Genomic DNA, 21154 nt, shown 5'->3' with positions numbered 1-21154 from the left:
ATAGCTCTCAAGAACAAGATTTCAGTTCATACAAAAGAAGAATTTGACCAGCTTGTATTAAGTAGAAAACCGCATAGAAACAAAACCCCAATGATGCAAGACCGGAAACATGAGAAACTGAAAAAACTTAAGCCTCCTTTCATCAAAGTGGAAGATCGTTCGAGGAAATTTTGTCCTATTTTTAATGAATTCGTGAAGTGGCCGACGTCTGACGTCGAAGAAGATCAGGGTCGTGTACCCGAGCAGTTCGTCGTGGAAAAAATGAAAAAGCGAATTTATTGTGAACACTGTGAAGAGTACGTTTTCGAAAGCCAACTTGAAATGCACTGCGATGGGAAGCGCCATAAATCAATAACTAGAAGAAGGATATTGGAGCCGCGTTGATGCCTTAATATATATCAAAGTTACCTTCTCCCGAGGAATTTGAGACTAAATACAGGGAGAAAAAGTTATTATCTGCAGATTCAGAAAAAAGCACAGTTCCAACCTGATAAAGCGTGCGCGTAAGCTTTGTGCTATAAGGGGGGACGGTACTTAACTTCAGAAAGACAATGGTTTTTATGGAAACTCTTTAATCGAAGAGCCCTGCAAAAGTGTTGCGAAGTAACTTCTTCAATGGCAATCTGACATCACTTCAATCAGATGGCACATGCGCAACTAGTGCCAGTCCTCTGATCTGTGTTTCAGTGAAAACAGGTAAAAGCTCCCAGAAAAAGAAAGAGGTGGTTTTTTCATTAGATGCGAACTGTCCCATCATTTTTTGTAAACTGTAGCATGGAATTTCTATTTGGACAAAAAATGGAACTGATATAAAGGTAAGTCAAAGGTGGGCCTTATAATGACATCATCATTTTTTCGGAGAGGTAATTTCTTGTAAAATCCATGCTACAGATTTTGTGTTAGAATATGTAATCATAATGTTGCGTTAAAAATTTGGTAAGAACAATCATAGTTAACTAGCTGAGTTTTTAGATGTGATTTACCAAATGATGTTGTGAGTCGAACCAGAGAAAGAACACACTTGATAAGAAAGGATAACTGTAGAGTTAAAGGGACTCGAAAAATGACTATTTGAAGGGGTTCATAATGTAGCAACAGTTTGGTAGTGAACAGCCACCCCCCTTACTGCGGAATCTTAAACCTTACAGCACTTAAAGCCCCAAACTGCGTTTTGGCTTCCATCAATCCAAATTTCCAAACATAGTCGGGAAGATCAACTCTGTAAATTGGAGTTTTTGTTTAGTTCACAGCTCAAACACCATAATTATGATATGTTTTTTGAAATTCTTCAGTAAAAAGATATGTACAGATTCCATCGGTGTTGAATGCAGCCATAGTTACGAAAACAAGGAATGACCTACATGTGCAATGACCTACAATGAGCAACTACAATGACCTACAATGGTCTACAATGACCTACAGTGGTCTACAATGACCTACAAAAAGCTACAATGACATACAGTGATCTACAATGACCTACAATGACCTGTAATGAGCTAAAATAAAAGATACGTGTAATTTGCAGCTCTGAGGGCACTGCAGCATGTTTGCAGTATAAAGGTTAAAAACATTGCACTCTGCGCTTTGAACCAATCATAACCTCGTTGCTGAGCAAGTTGAAAATTTTCATTGTGCACTCTGAACTAAAGAAAACATCATGGGAAGAATTATATAATTTATTTATAATCTTCTCTTCATTTTTTCCTGCTCTAATTAAGATTTTATCGTTGCCAAGCGAAGCCTTGATCTTTGCACATTTTCATTTAAGCTTTAAAACAAAGGAAAACCATGCAAGGGTCTTTTCTCAGTTTGTTTCTGCCTTCAAGGTAGACTGTGAACGCAGACGTATTTCCGGCGGTCATTTCTCAGGCCATGTGCGTAATTGCTGTCGTCATTTGGGCTGCCATGCAATGGACTAAAAGCGTTGTGTGACAACGCACAATGGATGGTTTCCGCTCACCAAACTCTTCACCCTGATCCTCTTTTGTCTTTCTCTTTGAAATCTTATAAGCCATTTAAGTAGGTCATTGTAGCTCATTGTGGGTCATTGTAGATCACTGACAGTAGGTTATTGTAGATCATTTTAGGTCAGTGTAGCTCATCGTATGCCATTGAAGGGCTCTTGTTGTAGCTCATTGTTGGTCTTTATAAGGTAATTTTAGTTTATAATATACCTCATTGTAGGTCATTGTAGGTCATTGTAGATCACTGTAGGTCATTGTAGATCATTGTAGGTCATTACAGTAGCTTATTGTAGATCGTTGTAGATCATTGTATGTCATTCCTTGTTTTAGTAGGTACCGGTATGTGAATGCAGCATTAATTTTTGCATAAGCAGACGTAATAACTTCCAGTGGATAACCAGTTTTGAATAACCTTATTGGAATTACATGTATTCGTCTGGTTTTATTGTAGTTAAAGATTCTGGATGTTGCACTATCAAGAGACCTTGTTCTGAGAAAGATTGACATAACAAACTAGCTGTTATCATGTCACAGCAATGTTATGAAACCATGTGAAACAACAATTATTATTAATTATATATATATATATTTTTTATCATGTTTGCGGTGACTATGTCATATTACTAGTCACTTTCTTAGTTGCAAATCAAATCCTTCTGCAAAATATTAGCTGACCAAAAATTCTGATTGCCTTTTTTGGCGAGTCTTCGAGTTGTTTATGGATATATTTCGCTTGCCCTGAGCAATCAGGCAAGTGTTAGTGTCAAACACTGATCTAGAACACAAGAAAGGTCATCACTATGCAGTAGGCTTAGTTGTCTCCCCCACACATCCCACTTGTTGAAAGATGTTCAAAAATTAAGATGAAAATTAAGGTTGAAAGACAACGTAGATATCGATAATAGCCATTAACTTAAGTCGGCTGTTTACATGTACATGTAGACTACAATTTATGCTTTTTTTTCCAAAATGGAGTTTCAGTTTCTTGGTAATTTGGATTTGCTGATATATGCTTATTTTAATAGTTATTATTGTTATTGTAGGTTAACCGTTTTACCAGGTGTGATTACTGCACAATATTGTGTGACTGAGGAAAAGCGAAAAGCAAGAGACAGGGATGTGCGAAAGTACTTGGACAAACTGTTTGATTTCCACAATGACCTGCAAATGTAAGTTATGCAAACAGTCATTGCATTTTGTGACCTCTTATAGAAAATATATGTGATACTGATATCTGTTGATATCCGTAATGCATGCAAAGGGTAACAGTGTGTTTCAACAGATACATGTACATGTATGTACATAAACCCTGTCATGATAACAGTTGATAATTTTTTTTTCTGACTTGAATAAACTATGCTTTTCAAACCATGCCAGCTGGATAGATGTACATGTATGGGTGGTAAATATTAATTTTCACAGGTAGTCGTAGTACAGTCATCCAAACAGTCAATTATTGATGTTCGTGTGAACTGCTTCAGCCAATTGCATAGATATCTGATCTTTGTTGTGTTTTTTGCAAAGAATTGGTTGAAATAATACCCTTATAAGGGTATAAAATTATGTCAATCAATTCTTTGCAAAACACACACAGGGATGCCAAAATTAGATTATCTAATTTTTTGCATCCCTCACATGAATTCATAAATTTAGCTAAGTATTTCTATCTATTTTGTCACAGGAAAGAAAGGAAACTGCACTAACACCACAGGGAGAAGGCAAAACAGTACCCACACGAGTATGCTTGTATTGCGCAAGATGGCATGGATCACTGACAGGTAAAGCTTCTCCTTCCACGCCTCATAGTAAATTTTAGTGTTACAGCACATGCCTATGCCAGTGCAAGAAAGCTTAGAACTCACTTGACTGGTGTGTTAAACCATGGCAGACAACTGAAGGGCTATTTTGACCTATTCCAGTATCCCCATGATTCAAATCTCACCATAAATATTCTATTATTGCAGTTGCAAAGCATGGGGGAGGACTTGCCTGACACCCTGTTCCTCCAAATGGATAATTGCTGGAGGGAAAAACCAGTTTATTCTAAACTTCCTTGGTGTCCTAGTTATGCTTGATACTTTTGTGAAGGTAAATTGAGTAACACTGAAAATGTATTGAGTCAAATAAGGAATTTGATCCTCTCTGCCTTAGGAGTTTAGTGTACTGGTAGAAGCCAGTTATAATTATATGCATATTAATTAAAGGAAAGGAAAGGAAAGCAACTTAAGGGTGCGTTCGATTGACCGTATTCCAGAATAGGAATACATGGAATATAAGTTAGAAATCTTTCGTTTTTATTGAGATTCACATTAAAATTGTCAGATAGCTGCCAAAATGCTATTTTAAACATATTTTTGTTGTCCTTGCTGATTCGAAGCGCGCCAAACATACAGTTTTTATCATCACTCTACGTATTCTTATTCTGGAACAGGTTCAATCGAACGCGCCCTAATTTAAATAAGTGTCTAGTCGTTCTAGCGCTGGAGCATTAATTGGGGACACTGTAATGCAAATCAGATCAAATGTCGGTTTTTGAGGAGAGAGGAAAACTGGAGTACCCGGAGAAAAACCTCTCAGTGCAGAGCAGAGAACCAACAAACTCAACATAAATATGATGCCAAGTCAGGGAATCGAACCCAGGCCACATTGGTTGGGTGTGAGTGCTCTGACTCACCACTGCGCCATCCATGCACCCATGTAACCCTCTTTTCATTTTTGCAGGTGAAACTTAATTTTTTAATGGTGGGACATACACATGAAGCTGTTGACCAGATGTTTAACAAGTAAGAGATGTCTTTGCAGTGCACAAAATTCTGTTTAATAATTATTGTTTTGGCTGTTGCATTGTGATAAATAATGTACACAAGGATTAATGTTTATATTCCATTTGACCTTTTATAGAATCAGTGGTTTCACTCTTTTTGGCCGTTTCATTTTGGTGGTTTTGCTTTTGTTGCTTCACGCTTTAGCACATGCCCTTAATTCCTCAATGATGTTACATGCCAGTTAATTTACAGTGCATTTTTCTCTTACAGGCTTTCAGAATGCCTCATTAAGCAAGACACAAGAACCTTTTCAGGTATGTGTAAAATATTTCAATGTTATTAGAAGAGCACTTGTGCATTTTGTCTCTTTATGAAGAACTTCTTTTAGAGTAGTTACTGATCTGTATGCATTAATTTGCAGAATTTTCAGAAGAGCACAAAACAGAGTGGAGTACTCTCCTATCAGCTGAGAATGCAAAGTGGAGTCAGAAAGATAGGGCAGCAAGTTGGCCATTGCAAGATATACTTGCTAGGAAAGCAAACTTGAGGGAGAAACAAAAACTACCTGAGTCGGGTGACAATGGCCTAGGATTTTTGGGACAGAAACCTGAGGGGGTTCCAGTAGATGTCAATAACATGGTCAGAAATCAAGTTGCCCCAGTACGAGAGGTAAACCATAAGGTGTAAAAAGATGCAATTGCTTGATTAAAATTAATGCCGGCCCCATTCACACCAAACCTTAACCAAGACTGTTTTGAAGACGTTTAGTTAAACAAGTCATGCTGTCAAAGTGTTTTCTTTTAAATTATGTATGTATACTGATTTCTGTCAACTACAAATTTAGCACAGGTCAAAGCATTTATTCAAACTCACCCAAATCTCATGTAAAAGGAGGTGTTACATTTTTCTATGGCTGATTTTCGGTTTGTTTAATCCAGGTTAATTTAGCATGTCTTGTTGGTGTGAATGGGGTATAAGAAAGTTGTTGTGTGATTTCTTCATTTTGTTTTTTTGCATTTAGGTGTATGGTGGAGTATACAGAAGACCACAACCAGATCTAGTGATGGTGGATAGTTATGAAGGAGTAGTACCAGGTAGCGTTGTTGCTGTCAACCTAGATGGAAACTACAAGCCTCCCCATCTAGCAGAAGTACAACAGGTTGACAATACCTCCTTTACTGTGCAGTGGCTAAAGGGTGGCTACAAGACAAAATGGGTGCCTTGGCATGGCTGGACATCCACCCAGATTCCAAAGGAAAGCGTAATATACTTTGATATTGACTTTGATGAAAATGGGAAACTGAAAAAAGAGGCAGCACAGTATTTAAGAAGAAAATACAAGGAGTTACAAAAAAATTAGATGTAGATCAGATTATCTATGAATTATTCATGTGGTCATGTTCCTTAAAGTGCTACTGTGACCAAAAACCAAGTTTTAAGCCTTGATTTCAAAAAGACACCTGTTAAACTGTATTTCAACTGGAATTTTCTTGTTTAATGGTCCACCATTACTAACTTTAACTTCTTGAGGGAACTGGCAAGATTGAGGAGAAAATGATGTCAAAGACTCAATACATGTAGTTTAAGAATGCAATGCATGTGCATGCCGCTGAATTAATATGCAGCACAGGAGTTTCAGGCTTTCAGACTTTTAAACTTGTGTTTTCTGTTTACACGCTGAAATTTTAAGCTAGTGAGTAAATGACATCACTTTTCCCTAGATCGAACCCTCACAGGTCCAATCAGTCAGTTTGAAACGTGAGTAATGGCAGACTGAAATCCAAAACTTCACTCAAAGTAAACAGCCTTTGGATAACAGACCTTAAAATTTTGCCAGTCAAGTGTTGAGCAATCACACTTTCAAAATCTGAAGAAAAAAAGGAAGTGATTTTTTGGTCATAGTTACTGTGGCACTTAAACAATAGGGTAATTCTGTAGATCTGCCAGTGATGAAGTAAGAAGCTAAAGTAGTATGCGATCATTAATTTTATCCAGCTGGTCTGTCCATGGAAATTCACATGAAGCTGTTACTTATGTGGTAAAAAGCTTAACTACTGGATCATATTTTATCCAGACCTATTCATGAAAGTTTCCATAGATGTGCTAGTGATGTGGTAAAAAGTTTACGTCTGGGACCAGACCAAAATTGCCTTACTTCAGAAAATGCCAACTTAAAAAATTATGTGTTTACAGTAACTTTGAGAGTTTTGTACCTTGGAGACACAAGATTTCTTGGGTCAAAGGCACTGATTGACCGCGTACACCGAATTTGCACTCCTGAAAAAATTAAAACCGAGCTCAAGCTAATAAGGAGGTTTTGGGGTGCAGGGATGGCGCAGTGGTGAGAGCACTTGCCTCCCACCAATGTGGCCCGGGTTCGATTCCCAGACTCGGCGTCATATGTGGGTTGAGTGTGTTGGTTCTCTACTCTGCACCGAGAGGTTTTCTCCGGGTACTCCGGTTTCCCTTGTCCTCAAACACCAAAATTTGATTTGATTTGCGTTAACGTGTTAATTTCAATTTACAGTGTCCCCGATTGGTGCTCTACGGCGCTAGAAGATTAGACACTTAAATAAAGTTTCTTTCCTTATCGTGGAACGCTTTTCCTAAAAGTGTTGCGAACTTATTAATTGATCGCTTTACTACTAATGCACAGAACAGGGCTTCAGATCATATTACCAACGACACCTCCCACAACAACCACTATCCAACTATCTGGCTTACCGCCCATTCGTCGGCGACCTAACAACGCAGCTTGTTAAGAAGCTTAAACGTAAGCTTCGTAGATGTCTCGTCGACCCAAATGTAGACATCCGAATAAAAGAGAAGACCACAAAATTATGTTTCTTCACAAGCAAGTAGCAACTTACAAATGTTATGCCATACATGTAAGGCTGGGCATGTGGCTGCTCATTTTGCAGCTTGGAGGACTCTCACCAGTGACAAAATCATGTTATCTGATGTTTTGGGAGCAGATATTGAGTGTACTGCCACCCCAGGTTAACAACAATTGCCTAGTCAAATCTTCTCGGAACATAAATATCCCATTGTTCGTCAAGAAGTGCATAAGTTACTTGAGAAATGTGTCGTCACAAAGGTGTCACCTATATCTGGGCACATTTTGTCAAATTCCTTCGTCCTAAGAAGGATAGGACCCAGCGACTTATACTAAATCTCAAGAGGTTTAATGAGTCAGTGAGTCATTATCATTTAAAAAATGGATTCGCTTGCTACCATAACCAAACTAGTTACCCAAAATTGTTATATGGCGTCTTTTGACATGAAGGACGCCGGATAGAAATTTTTTACGCGTTATCTGGGAGGGAGAGTTATATGAATTTACCTGCCTTCCTAATGGGTTGCCGTGTTCTCCCCGTATATTTACTAAAATTCTTAAGCCTCCTCTGTCTACGCTGCACAAAAGAGGACAAATGCTGTGGCACATCTTGATGACTTTTACCTACGAGAGCCAACCCATGAAAAATGTGTCCTAAATGTTATAAATACTACTGTCCTGCTTGATAAATTAGGTTTGGTTGTGCATTCAGAAAAGTCCCCTCTAATACCCACACAAGTGCTTACTATCCTGGGATTTGAAAAAAATTCGGTGGCAATGACAATGCAACTGACCAGGGAGGAAGCTACCAGTTGACAAAATGTCTGTACTGAGTTACTAGTAAACCCTTCACCTTCTATTAGGGAAGTGGCTAGTGCTATTGGGAAAATAGTTTCTAGCTTCCCTGAGGTAATGCATGGCGCTCTTTACTACCGACACCTGGAAAAAGATAATTCCCAAGCCCTTTTGAGATCAAAGGGTAATTTTGATGACTTCATGTCTTTTTCCTCTCATGCGAAATCTGAATTACATTGGTGGATTCAATATGTGGGAAATGTGTACAATGTAATCAACCACCCACAAACCCAGCACCAAATAACAAAAGATGCTTCCCTTATGGGCTGGGGGACAGAATTTTCAGGGGATGTCCTCAGGAGGAATTTGGTCCTATTCAGAATCTAAACAACACATCAACTATCTGGAAATGTTGCCTATTTTTTTGGGGCTCCAAACTTTTGCTAAAGATAAGAGCAACAGACATATCAGAATAATGTGTGACAACACTACAGCAGTGAATGTGATTAATCACATGAGAACAAGCCACTCAGATTCTTGCAATCTGTGGCTAAGGAGATCTGGGAATGGTGTATAGATCGTAAGATCTGGCTTAGTGCTGCACATATTCCTGGAAAACAAAATCTTATTGCAGATTTTGAATCTTGCAAAAACCAAAGAGCATCTGAGTGGAGGCTTGACAAGGTATCATTTAATTTGTGCTCTTGAGGTGCTAGAGTTCAAACCTGATATAGATTTGTTTGCCTCTCGTATAAACCACCAGTTCCCACATTATGTGCCTGACAGACCAGACCCAGAGGCTTTTGCTACCGATGCATTTAGCCTGAATTGGTCCAACCTTAAATTGTATGCTTTTCCTCCGTTTAGTGTTATTCGAACAGCGTTGAAGAAGCTGATGACCGAGGGTGCACAGAGGATTTGCGTGCTCCCGGATTGTCCTACACAATCATGGTACCCCACAGCTCTCCAACTACTCAAACAAAACCCAGTGTACCTAAAATCTAGGAAAGACCAAACCATCTCAAGGAAAAACATTCGATCTTGCACAGGTTAAACCTCCTCGTATGTCACTTATCAGGGAGGGACTAAACAAGTATGCTTTATCTCCTGCAGCAAATTAAAGATGTGCTCATGGCATCATGGAGGGATGGTACCCCTAAGCAATACCACACGTACCTTAACAATTGGAATCAGTACTGTCGGGACAAAAACATTGATGTTTTTCAGCCTGGGGTAATAAACTGCATTGAATTTCTCGTTTCTCTTTACAAATCAGGCTTAGGATACAGCCCTATAAACACAGCGCGTTCTGCGCTCTCTTCAACACTTGTTTTGGAAGACGGAGTAAAGTTTGGAGAGTACTCTTTAGTAGCTCGTTGCATGAAAGGGATTTTTGAGTTAAAACCAGCTTTGCCCAAATATACTGAAATTTGGGACGTTAACATTGTGTTAGGTTATTTAAGAGCTGCTGCACCTTTGAGGTCCTTATCTCTTAAGCAGCTTACCCTAAATTTGACCATGCTACTCTGTCCCACTACGGGACAGCGTAGACACACTATACATAAGTTTGATGTTAACTACATCCAAGAAATGTGTGACCGCTACAGAATAACTATTTGTGAAATACTGAAACAGAGTAAGCTTGGGCGACATCTAGCACCCATTGAATTACTCTCTTTCCAAAGTGACAAGAAACTTTGTGTGGTAGAACATCTTAAGGAATACTTGCAGCGTACGAAACAGATGAACACTCACAGTTACTGATAAGTTATGTTAAACCATTTAAACCTGTATCCAAAGATACCATTTCTAGATGGGTTAAGCAAGTGTTAGAGCCAGCAGGGATCGACATCAACAAACACTCTGCTCATAGCAGCAGAGCCGCATCAACATCCAGCTGTAAGGACAAACCAAAGGTCTAAGCCGAGCAGTAATTATGCAGAGTGCAGGATGGTCTAATTCTTGTACATTTGCAAAGTTTTATGACAAGCCTGTTGACACCCCCTCAGCTAATTTTGGTTCTATGCTGCTGAATCCAGACACACTCTGATCTGTTTTACTGTAGCATTCGTTTCTCGAGTTGGAATAAACTAAACATATACTGCTATGAATTGTTCGTAATCCAGGACTTTGAAGTCTCATGTGACTCCGTAGTGATGTAGACTGATGACAAAGTAGAATTGTCAGATTAATTATGCCCTGTTCACGACTGATTTTGAGTGTCGAATATTATTACCTAACTACATTATGTGGGAAACTGTTGAATTAGCCCTGCATGTTGCACTGAGTTCGGTTTATCGAAAGTTGGCCGGTTGCAACCTATAAAATGCCTATCAGTGTGTGTTTTAATAGTTCAACTTGGATCAAGTCTTAGGCCCTGTTGACATGAAGAAAACTTGTCCCTGGTAAGATGGTCACCCTCCCAGCCGGGTCTAGCCGGGCTAGCGTTTATATGAGAAAAGAACTGACCTTTTTCCCTGAGTGAACAGCTGCCCGGCTCAGTTTCGATCATCAGGAGACTGGGGAGATAGCACTCGTGCATTCTCTCATCATCTTGGCTCAACCAAGTTGACTCCACTGGGCGAGCCAAAGTGTTTACATGGAATAAAGTTGGGCTGGCCAGGAGGGTGATCCTACCGTTGACAAAGGGTGACCCGACTAGGTGGGTTCCCTTCTAGCCGAGCCATTTTTTTCCTCATGTAAGCGGTTTACTATGTTACGCGGTTAAACCGCATTTTATGGCGAAATGTAGGAATAGTTGGCTGGTCCAGGGTATCTCAGGTAAGCGAGTGAACCCTCTTCCCGGGACAATTTTTCTCCACATAAACGGGGCCTTAGGGCCTCACAAGATTAGACCGTTTTAATTGTTGACAACAATTAAAAAGGCCATAAAATTTCTGTAAATTGACACAACCAGGTCATAGGATAAAATCTCTGTAAATTGACACAACCAGGTCATATGATAAAATCTATACAAGTTGACACAAATGGGCCATTATAAGATGTGAGTTGAAGAAATGAATTGTGGGTAAGCTAACGACCACAAATGGGGTAGAGACACTAAAGGCTTTGCTCCTCTCCCTCCGAAGCAAACAAACAAAACAAGAAAAGTCCCTGTAACTAACTGGAAAAGTTGAAAATTTACAGGCATATGTAAATCTCAATTTACAACTTCCAAATTACAATGTTGTTGTTTCGTAAATAAAATTTACATGATATTTACACCTTTTTTTGATTATGTAACTTCATGGGAAATTGGAATTTACAGGATCCTTTGGTAAAGTTACAATTGAAGAAAACATGTAAATAACATGGAAATATGTTAAAGACATTTACAGTGTTTTTGTGTGTAAATTTCATGTAAATTGCTGGGATGAATCATGCAAATAACATGTAAATAAAGGCCTTTGTAATTAACATGTAAATAACATGTGAATTCCATACAGGAGTCATGCCCAGCACAGAATGAGATTGAGAAAGTAATGTAGGTTAGTAAGCAGACTTTACCTTTAACATGCTCCTTGAAAAAAGAAAAAAAAGGCCTTGGTGTTTAGCTGCCCAAATGAATAGTGCGGGTTTCAAGCAATTAACGTGGATGATTTCATAGCCCGTAGCTGCAGGTGAGAATTACTACTTTTGAAGTAAGGATCGAAAATCCGGCAGCCATATTTGTTATTGTAAACTAGACCCTCCGTGAGGGACCAGAAGAGGCCTTTTGGCTCACAGGTCCTCGCACGTTCGTACGACGAAACAGATCTGTCCTTGCGTAATATGTAGCTCTAACAGTGCACGATATTGTTTTGGTATTGTCTATCATTGTAGTGCTATGGTAGAAGTCTTGGGTAAATAGTCTGAGAAGACATGTGGTTACTAGCAAAGTACTAAACTCAGAAAGATTGAAGAAAATAAATGGGAAGTGAGAAACATTGGCTTCTGGGCTGACATGTTGATAAACTTCTTTTCACCCCAAGTTTAAGCGTGCCCGCTGAGCATCTGACGGCTTTGTAATGCCGAAAGTTCACTGAAGTCAAGCCCTGTTGGGCGGGGTTAGTGTTTGGATGGGAGACCAAAATAATATACCCCTCATAAAACAGAAGCATCGGACCGAAAATACTATTAACGCCAACAAATTCAAACTCAGCAAGGTACAGATCTGTGTGCTTGCTTTATGCAAAAACAAATATTGATGCAAAAGTAAATAACTATTGATACACAGTTTTTAGAAAGAGCAGAAGGAAGTCTCCAGGACGGTCGAATAACATCTTTACGACATGAAAACAACATTAATTTTGAACCGTAAATATAGAATATAAAAAGTTACGATCAGGGACAAACATTTTGGGAGATTTTTGCTACGTTCAAATAAATCGCCAAATCGAAAGTGACATGGCCGGAATTCAGCGGGCGCCGTGAGTAAGTTACCGCGGCATGTTTACTCGTCAAACAGTGAAGCATCTGTGTCAAATTGATGGCAAGATACCGGGTTTTTGTAAGTTTCTTTTTCTGTCAAGTGTTGTAAAGTTTGACAATGAAATGAGCGAAGTCGAAACAAAGATCACAATCGCACAACTCTTGTTTATGCAAAGTCAAATTTTACTCTCCAAGACGCGTTCGACGTTAGTTATCACCAGGTAATTTCATCATTTTGGAAATGGCAGCTACTTTATTATTCATCTGCGTCACAATTTTTCACTGATTTTGGGGCTCACTTTGTTGAACCTCAAGCAAGCTTCCAACAGGCCTGTGAACCCTTCCTACTTACAGCGCAATACTAAAAAACTTCTCCCATATCACATTTCAACCTTAAGCTCGGAAATTTAATACACAACATAATATTATAATTCACAAAGGCAGAAAATACCACAGAATATTTTCCAGCGAAAAATTTATTGAAACAAACAACATATTTGTTCTTAGAGGCGAGAACCTCTTCCTATTTCATTGCGTGCGTGAAGGCAAGAAACTCAATCGTGTCACCTGTATATCCAATTGACTTGCCATTCATGAGCTTCATAAGGGTATATTTTGTTCAAAGATCCACTAAAACGCCATTCGCGTTACATGACTTTCGACGCCATTGCCGGTTAAGTTAATCGTTCTACTGTGTCCACCAGAGAAATCTACGCATTTCCCACTACCCTCTCGATCCTAAGAAAATACGCGGAGGTCTATGCACAAAGCCACCACTTAGCGGGGGAGTGACAGGCAAAACTTTTACCGACACGGAAAAAAAATTAAAAAACGACGAAATCAACGCAGACCCCGACTGGTTTGCCATAGGCAACCCAGTAATGATTAGTATCCAGTCTCTTGAGAAAAAAAAAAAAAATCTCAAGAGGAACACACTTGCCCCCGTTCCATATTTTGATTGAGGAAGTTCGCTCTGCACCTTTTAAAGCAGAAAATTCTCCCAGGTTTTTCCAGCCAAAAAGCGCCCCAGGAATCGCACTGGGCTTGCAACGGTTTGTGATTGGATGTTGGCACAGAGAGAAGGACTGTGGACATTTCACAATAAATACATGATGCAAAAACTTTGTACGGCATTATGAATTGCCCCGCCGCAAAGACCCTGGGAACCAGATCGGTTTGAATTATCGGTTGCATACTCGCGCGGGCGATCAATGTATGTGCTCTATCTCTCTTTTTCCCTTGTTGGACGACCAGAATTGGATCTTTGCGATTCCTTAACATTTTGTGCGGGTGAAATAGCACGCATTACACCAAATAAACGCAGTAAGCATTGACGAAATCCGGAAGAAAGGGCAACGACAATTCAGGTGAGAACGTCGTCCACGGGAATCAGCATTCGCCACAAAGATACACGGCAGTGACATAATTCAACCTCAGACTCTGTAAAGGTTAATCGGTAATGACTTCATGACAAAAATAGAGACCTTCTTCAAAACGTAAACGGACTTCTACGAACGCCTGGAACAAAGGGTGGCCTGGCCGAATAGCTACATTTAGCGAATGGGCGGGAAGATTCAAAAGATCCAAAAAGCAAAAGACTGCCGGAGGAGTTTTCGGTATGTCGTCATCTTACTGATACAAACCTGATTTAACTTGAAATGGCCAAAAATTATTTTTAAATTTGGTTCCCTTGTTCCCCAATTTACTTTCAAACTTGTTCCCAGCTTTTTGCTCCCTAAAATTGTTTATGTTGCCTTGTTCCCTGAGACATTTTGTCATCTTTCCTCTGTTCCCCAGTTCAAAATAGCCATCTTCCCTCGTTCCCGAAAACGCCAAGGAGGGCCTCAGCACAGTCATTACTTTTGCAGACCTACTCCCTTAGTAGTTTCACTTTATATTGTATTAAGGCCATTTGAGGCAATAACAATAATAACGAATAGGGAATTAATACATGTATATGGATCTCTGTATACCCAGCCCCTTCTTCGCCACTTGCAGATGCCTTGTTCTTCAAACGATGCCACTACAAGAGCACAATAGTGGCCGGTTATTCTGTAGTTACTCCCTTGTCACCTGTATACCTACATGTACCTTCACTGGTTTCTCATGTCCAAACAATGTCACATGTTCAGTAATGTGAAGCCCTTTATACCAAGTCATAAAAATATTTAACCAATAAGTCAATAACTGCACAGCATATATTCGGCTGTATTCCACATTGCTTGTGCAGGGTGATATGTAACTATTTCCTATGACATGGTATACAAGCTTTCTCACTTGTTACTTGTCACTTGCTTGTTTGCATGTACATGTATGTGACCCTAAACAACAAAAAAAATTCAATTGTCTTGTGGGGTATTCCATAGTAGACTACTCAAAAGCATTTGCATTACTAGCGTTTTTCATGAAACATTATAAAGCTACCAGTAAATTTTCCCGCTTGAAAGATCACTTATTACCGCCTGCAAATGCTCAGAATTGCTTTACCGGTTTGAACAGGTGCCATACCTGTTGCACTGTTATGTAGTAGAGCTAGCCATCTAAATATACCAATCATATTGTGATGCAGTTAATATTGCAATTTCTCCCACCAAAACCTCAAATTTTATTTGATGAGTACTTAATCTAATTCATAACAATACACAAAAAGCCATCTTGAGGAATTTTTATATCTCAAAACGTTTGTTTTAAGGGACAATTTTTGGCATGATTGCTCCCCAGGTGAAAATCTTATTAAGATCTTACTAAGATTCTTAATAAGTCTCTTAATAAGATCTAACTTTGTTTCTTAATTAAGAATCTTACCAGATCTTGTTAACAAGATCTTACAAGATTCTTACAAGATCTCGTAAGATTCTTAACAAGATTCTTACAATATCTTATGAGAATCTTGTAAGAATCTTATCAGATCTTAAACAAGTTCTTAGATAAGATCTTGTAAGAATCCTGTAAGATTCTATCTAAGATCTTACAAGATTCTTACCCAATCTTTTAAGAATCTTTTTTTGAGAATGTTACATTGATCTTACAAGATTCTTTTTTAAGACTGTTACAAGATCTTGTAAACTGTTTTGGGGCTAAGATCTTCCAAGAATCTTTTTCCTGATCTTACAAGATCCTTCAGGGATCCTTGGCAATATATTGCAAGATTACCAACGATAAACTTATAAATTTTGGGGGCTTTCTGCAGGTACAGGAAAGCAAGTTGTATTTTTGGTCACTTGGAATTAGTCTTTATTTGGAGTTGTTTTGTTTTACATAATCTGTGCTCCAGTAACTGCAAAAAAGAAGCAAATCTTGCAGGCTTCTCATTAGTAAATTCGCACGTCTAGCAATATTTTTAAAAATCCAACAATGATGCTGTCTTGTGGTGTCATTATCTGCAAATTAAAGTCAACTCCCAATAACTTCAACCCTTGTTCACTATTAATTTAATCACTTTAGTTTCCCTTCAGGTCTTTATCTGTCATTGCCAGTCTCTCCACAAATTATTATCCCTTCTAATGCTACCTTACAAAGAAATGCTGCACAATTTATTATTTTTTTGTGTATTAATTTTTACTGAACAGCAAAAAGCAAAACTGAGTACATGCACTGTTTTATTCTTTAAACATAGTGCAATTTTCAATATCATAAGAATAACATCAATACATTGCAAAAAGAAAAGACTTGGAAGTGATAGACTGAATGCACTACATGTAAGTGCTTCAGGACCCCTAACAAACATGAAAAGAAGCCTCTTTTCCACTAATCTGAGCTGAAATATTACTGCACACACTAAAAATTAAAGTGTAATGTTACGAACGCAAAAATGTAAAATTACACCTTGTTACTGTGTAAACTATTACACAAAAAAAATCTTCTAAAATTACCCTATATGTTAGGTATTTTTACACCTTGTTACTGTGTAAACTATTACACCAAAATAATCTTCAAAAATTACTCCATATGTAGGGTATTTTTACTCTTCTTTTAAAGGATAAAAGTTTATGGGTATTATCAAGGATAAAAAAACACAGTTGGAAGTGTACTTTTACACCAATTTTAATAGTAAAAGGCCGATTAATCTAAACCATGTTAAGAGTGGTTTTTTGAACTCATACAGTTGTGGGCTGAAAACATACATTTGTAGTATGAAAATACATCCTGCCAGTACACACAGAAGAAGTCAACATCATTAAAGTATCCATATGAGTAAATCCGTGAAAAATTACTAATCATGAATATGATACTTGGGTCGAACAAACTTCCTCAGGGCTTGTTCATAGTTTATGCAGTAGAGATCCAGAGGATGGAAATCGTCAAGGAAGAGTAGTCAAGCATGCATTCAGTGTTCATGACAGTCACTTCAAATGCCCATAAATGTTTGACGAATCTTATGACTTGCACTTTCTTGCATAGGAAGAAAACTCTCCTGTCTGGAAGGGCAAGGAGAGACTTGATTTCAGCAAAAGTAGGCATAAGTCCATCATGTTCTTCAACCACAATCATTCCAGGCTGGTACTTTGTCCCATAGATAGTCACCCACTTAACACTACACAAAGAAATCAGTAAGTTGTTTTAGTGATCTAGGAAAAACCCCTGCATTTATGTAGGCTTTCATGGTAATAAAAAAACAGAAACAATAATAATTAAGTATTAATATAATTGTTTTTCAAAGGGGCTTCTTGGTCAGTCAGTAACAGACAAAACAAGAAGCTACAGGTAGCTGACACTTTGCTCAAAGGATTTTAAGACCATTTCCTTTAAAGTTTACAGTATTTCCGTGTGTGTTTTATGGCACAGTGTCTTGGTCAATATCCAGTTTTGATTCTTTTCATGACCGAATGATAGGGTTAAGTACGATCGTAGAACATGCATTGACTCCAATCAAAACCAGTCAACAGACGCTTTAGAAGTTTCTACGATGGCATTTAATTTTCTTAACAATACCAGACACAGACACAGCTCAGGTAAAATTACTAAAGCCCATCTTAAATTTGTATTAATTTACCTTGAAAAGATAACATTGTCATCATCTCGACCCATCTTGTTCTGAATCATCAATTTCTGGTTTGCTGTTAGATCTGCTTGATGTACAACTTTCCCTAAAACAATCAAAGAGTTAAACATTGTGCACACAGGAAAGTTCTTAACAACTGGTATAACTTTGTCTCAGCCAAATGGCTTTTACCACATCCCATAAATATCAAAATATATATAATGACACTCTACCTGTCCCTATTTCCACATATGTTCTCAATTATCCCTCTTCCTCTGCCAAATGGTAGCACTGAAGCTTCTGGTGTCGAAATGCCAGTGATTTACAAATGTTCTTGAAATTAAAAACACCATGACATAACCTCTTGAAATAAGAATTCTTTGCTTCAAACCTCATACACCAGTGCCGCACAAGTGGACCAAGTCTATGGAACAATTAAGAAAATGTAATATTCACAAATACATACTATTGTTTGGGTAATATGTAATATAATCATTCTACAGTAATAATAACAATTACAATAATAATAACAATAATAATAATAATAATAATAATAATAATAATAATAATTAATAATAATTATTACTATTATTATTATTATTATTATTATTATTATTATTATTATTATTATTATTATTATTAGTCTGATCATTGCTGATCGGCGTGAAACCCATCCTGCTTGTGGATTTAGCTCTACCTTATGGCATAGAGCACTCTCGGCAAACAGGACGCATGATTTTCTTTTGTATATGAATAATTATCTGTATTTACCTGTACACTGTCCTTTAAATAATTATATAATACATGTAGTCTCAAAGAAAATTACTTTTAACGGTGAGAAACCTTGCCAAATATACAGACAAACCCTTTTTAATTTATGTACCTTACGTGATATTAATTCTCACCTTACAATACATCTTGGGTAATGAACCATAAAGTGCATTTTGGGAATAATGGAGCTTTCTGGAAATAATGCTTTGAATTCTTCCAAAAAGTCACGAATAAGCACTTTTAAGTACATAGCCAATCCCTTGCTTGTTACTGGTGCAAATAAAATGTCAACTATGTGCATCAAGTCAAGGAACAGCATCCAGTGATGATGCCCCTCAGGGACCATGCTCCCTACAAGAAATGGGAGGTGTCTTGCAAAACACCATGTCTGGGTGGCTAATCAAGAAGAAAAAAGAACAAGCAAAATTATTACTCTTACTTCAGAGAAAGAACAAAAGAAACTTTAGTCATACACTGTTGGTAGAAATATAATTGTTGTCACAATATCAATGACTGCTGTTATTGCTCACATTGTATTTAAAAAACAAACCTAATCTTTGCATTCATTTTTTTCCGACAACACTAAGAAAAGTAAAACAAAGACTGGCAGGACACCATGCTCTTAACGAAATGTTATTGAAGTTTCATAATCTCCCAACTGTAAGAATTATATAAGAGACATATGATCTTGCCTGACTGTTTTAATGTTGTCTCTGATGAGTGCAGTGTGGCTTGTGATAAGTTAGATTCAGGTTTGTTCTTCGAATCAGTGGCTCCAAATGAAAACGTGTTTATATTTTCATTCAAAGCATCAAGAGAAAGGTGTCCATCACTGATAAGAACAGCCAGGATAAGCTTTGTTACTTTTGGGATGACCCCTTCTAAAATATCATGCATAATGTCTGAAGCAAGCCCTTCCACGACATGATAATACTTTGATGCATTAAGAACCGACTCCTTTTTAACACCATATGCTGATGCCAGGTCAGGATCCCTAGCAACTTGTCTGACTTGGTGATCATGTCCATCTTTTGATCTGAGAGTGTATTCTTCTTCAGAAAACTGAAAGGTGCAAGAAGTTTCTTTAGCTTTATTACAAGCATTTCAATTCCTGATACCAATGTCTCAGGCTACAGTAATAATGATTAATGAATTATGCACATATCCGTGGAAGCATAATATGTGTAATAAGCATAATATCTGTATGTATAGAACGCCTCCCTTATTTTGTGTATCAAAACATACATGGACACGTTGTTGAAAACCCTGAGGAAATACCAAAACCTGTGTCTAGCTCACTGAAGAGTCTATTGATTTTACCATCAAAGACAGAAGAAGCTAAAAAGACCACAACTAGAGCTTTAAGAAGAAAGAAAAACACATCTTGTCATAATGAAGAAATCAATATTATTAACCATATGGTTTGGGGAAATTAATCGTACTTTATTTAAGACCGTGATTTCTTCTTTGACCAAAACTGAAGGGGTTAGATATGAAACTATGTTAGAAGATATAGCAATACAATCTGTACCACTGACAAACAATACTGTTTTTGTGTCCTTGAAGCATTTTCAGGCAACTATACATACAGGTGTGTGAATGTGACTGTGTATTCTCCAAGACTTGTTTTCAACTGGGAGCATCAATACTTAAATCATCAGGTTACTTACATAAACTTATATTTAATTTACACAAAGTAAGTAAGAAAATGAGTTCCAGTGCATTTACCTTTGTGTGAAAATCTTCATTAATTCCATCACAAAACCTGCAAGGTTTGGTTGCTCTAAAACTCTCCATAAAGCCTCCAATGCAGTGACTTCCCAAGTTATGTGCATAGAACTGTCCCAAAGTTCCACAAACAAATTGTGGACAGTTCTCTACCAAAATTTGTATACCACCACAGGCGGCCCAGAGTCGGAAGGTAAACAATTATAAGGATTTGTATGGGAATCTTGATAACAGACTGAAAAAGATATTTACCCGCAAAAGTTCTCAATAAAAAAGCCGTACTTTATTGTCATGGTGAATTTCTTGCTTTTTGTGTGGTTTTTTGCCTGATTGAATACGATTTAAGCGACTTCTCAAATTCCCGAGTCGTCACTCTTCCCTAAATAAAGGAAAGGCTGGCAACTCATTTCTAACTTACCTCAGATCTCGCCGAAAAAATTCACACTTCTCCGGCATCAGTCACGCTCAAACTCCGGCGATGGCTACACGGATAAATTTACTTCCCCTTGACCAAGTTTCAAGGTCCAACGAGTATCCATTGCTGAGAAACTGCGAAAAGTATTCAAATTTTCAAACTCCTTCGAGGCTCGCTAACAGCCAATTTTGACACGGCTAGTCAACGGTTCACTGAGCCTCCATACGGTGAGCGCAAACCTACGCAAGTGTACCCATAGTTGGGCAGAGCAAAACAAATCCCAGACTCGTCCCCAAAGACCTGCCTGGGGTCATGTTCGAGTTTCTAAATCGGCGAACGATATTAAAAGTTCCACACTGAAACCTTAAACACAGCTCCCATCGCTTTGGTTGCCCCACCGCATGTTATAAATCCGGATTTTCATCGAACTCCGTAAGCACTGAAGCTGTTTGGATGGAGTTTGAAACGCAGTCGAAGGTATTTACTAGT

The 21154-nt window shown here is 38.1% G+C and overlaps 2 protein-coding genes across 2 annotated transcripts; one reads left to right on the top strand and one right to left on the bottom strand.

The window, feature by feature from the left end:
* Window positions 1–709: 709 nt before the first annotated feature.
* Window positions 710–7319, top strand: LOC137999190 (uncharacterized). The gene is made up of 8 exons (XM_068845039.1): window positions 710–815; window positions 3008–3133; window positions 3646–3742; window positions 3929–4052; window positions 4686–4747; window positions 5000–5043; window positions 5151–5398; window positions 5751–7319. Exons 3-8 carry the CDS (start codon window positions 3705–3707, stop codon window positions 6087–6089), a joined length of 855 nt encoding a protein of 284 aa, XP_068701140.1. The 5' UTR covers window positions 710–815; window positions 3008–3133; window positions 3646–3704; the 3' UTR covers window positions 6090–7319.
* Window positions 7320–17989: 10670 nt separating this feature from the next.
* Window positions 17990–19419, bottom strand: LOC138001236 (uncharacterized). The gene is made up of 3 exons (XM_068847884.1): window positions 19215–19419; window positions 18657–18918; window positions 17990–18175 (listed from the first exon to the last, which is right to left on the bottom strand). The coding sequence occupies exons 1-3, from the start codon at window positions 19417–19419 to the stop codon at window positions 18013–18015; spliced, it is 630 nt and encodes a 209-aa protein (XP_068703985.1). The 3' UTR covers window positions 17990–18012.
* Window positions 19420–21154: the final 1735 nt, after the last annotated feature.

This window comes from Montipora foliosa, chromosome 4 (genome assembly GCF_036669935.1).
Source record: "Montipora foliosa isolate CH-2021 chromosome 4, ASM3666993v2, whole genome shotgun sequence".
Lineage (NCBI taxonomy): Eukaryota > Metazoa > Cnidaria > Anthozoa > Scleractinia > Acroporidae > Montipora > Montipora foliosa.
This window is presented reverse-complemented; position numbering and strand designations above follow the sequence as displayed.

Bases quoted from the DNA above. Each gene is read 5' to 3' on its own strand.
- LOC137999190 (XM_068845039.1), top strand. From the start codon at position 3,705: ATGCTTGTATTGCGCAAGATGGCATGGATCACTGACAG. The intron at 4,748-4,999 runs GTAAGAGATGTC...TTTCTCTTACAG, and splicing joins GTTGACCAGATGTTTAACAA to GCTTTCAGAATGCCTCATTA. The intron at 5,044-5,150 runs GTATGTGTAAAA...ATTAATTTGCAG, and splicing joins AGACACAAGAACCTTTTCAG to AATTTTCAGAAGAGCACAAA.
- LOC138001236 (XM_068847884.1), bottom strand. From the start codon at position 19,419: ATGCATGATATTTTAGAAGGGGTCATCCCAAAAGTAACAAAGCTTATC. The intron at 18,919-19,214 runs GCAAGATCATAT...CTTCTTGATTAG, and splicing joins GACAACATTAAAACAGTCAG to CCACCCAGACATGGTGTTTT. The intron at 18,176-18,656 runs GTGAGAATTAAT...ATTGTTCCATAG, and splicing joins TACCCAAGATGTATTGTAAG to ACTTGGTCCACTTGTGCGGC.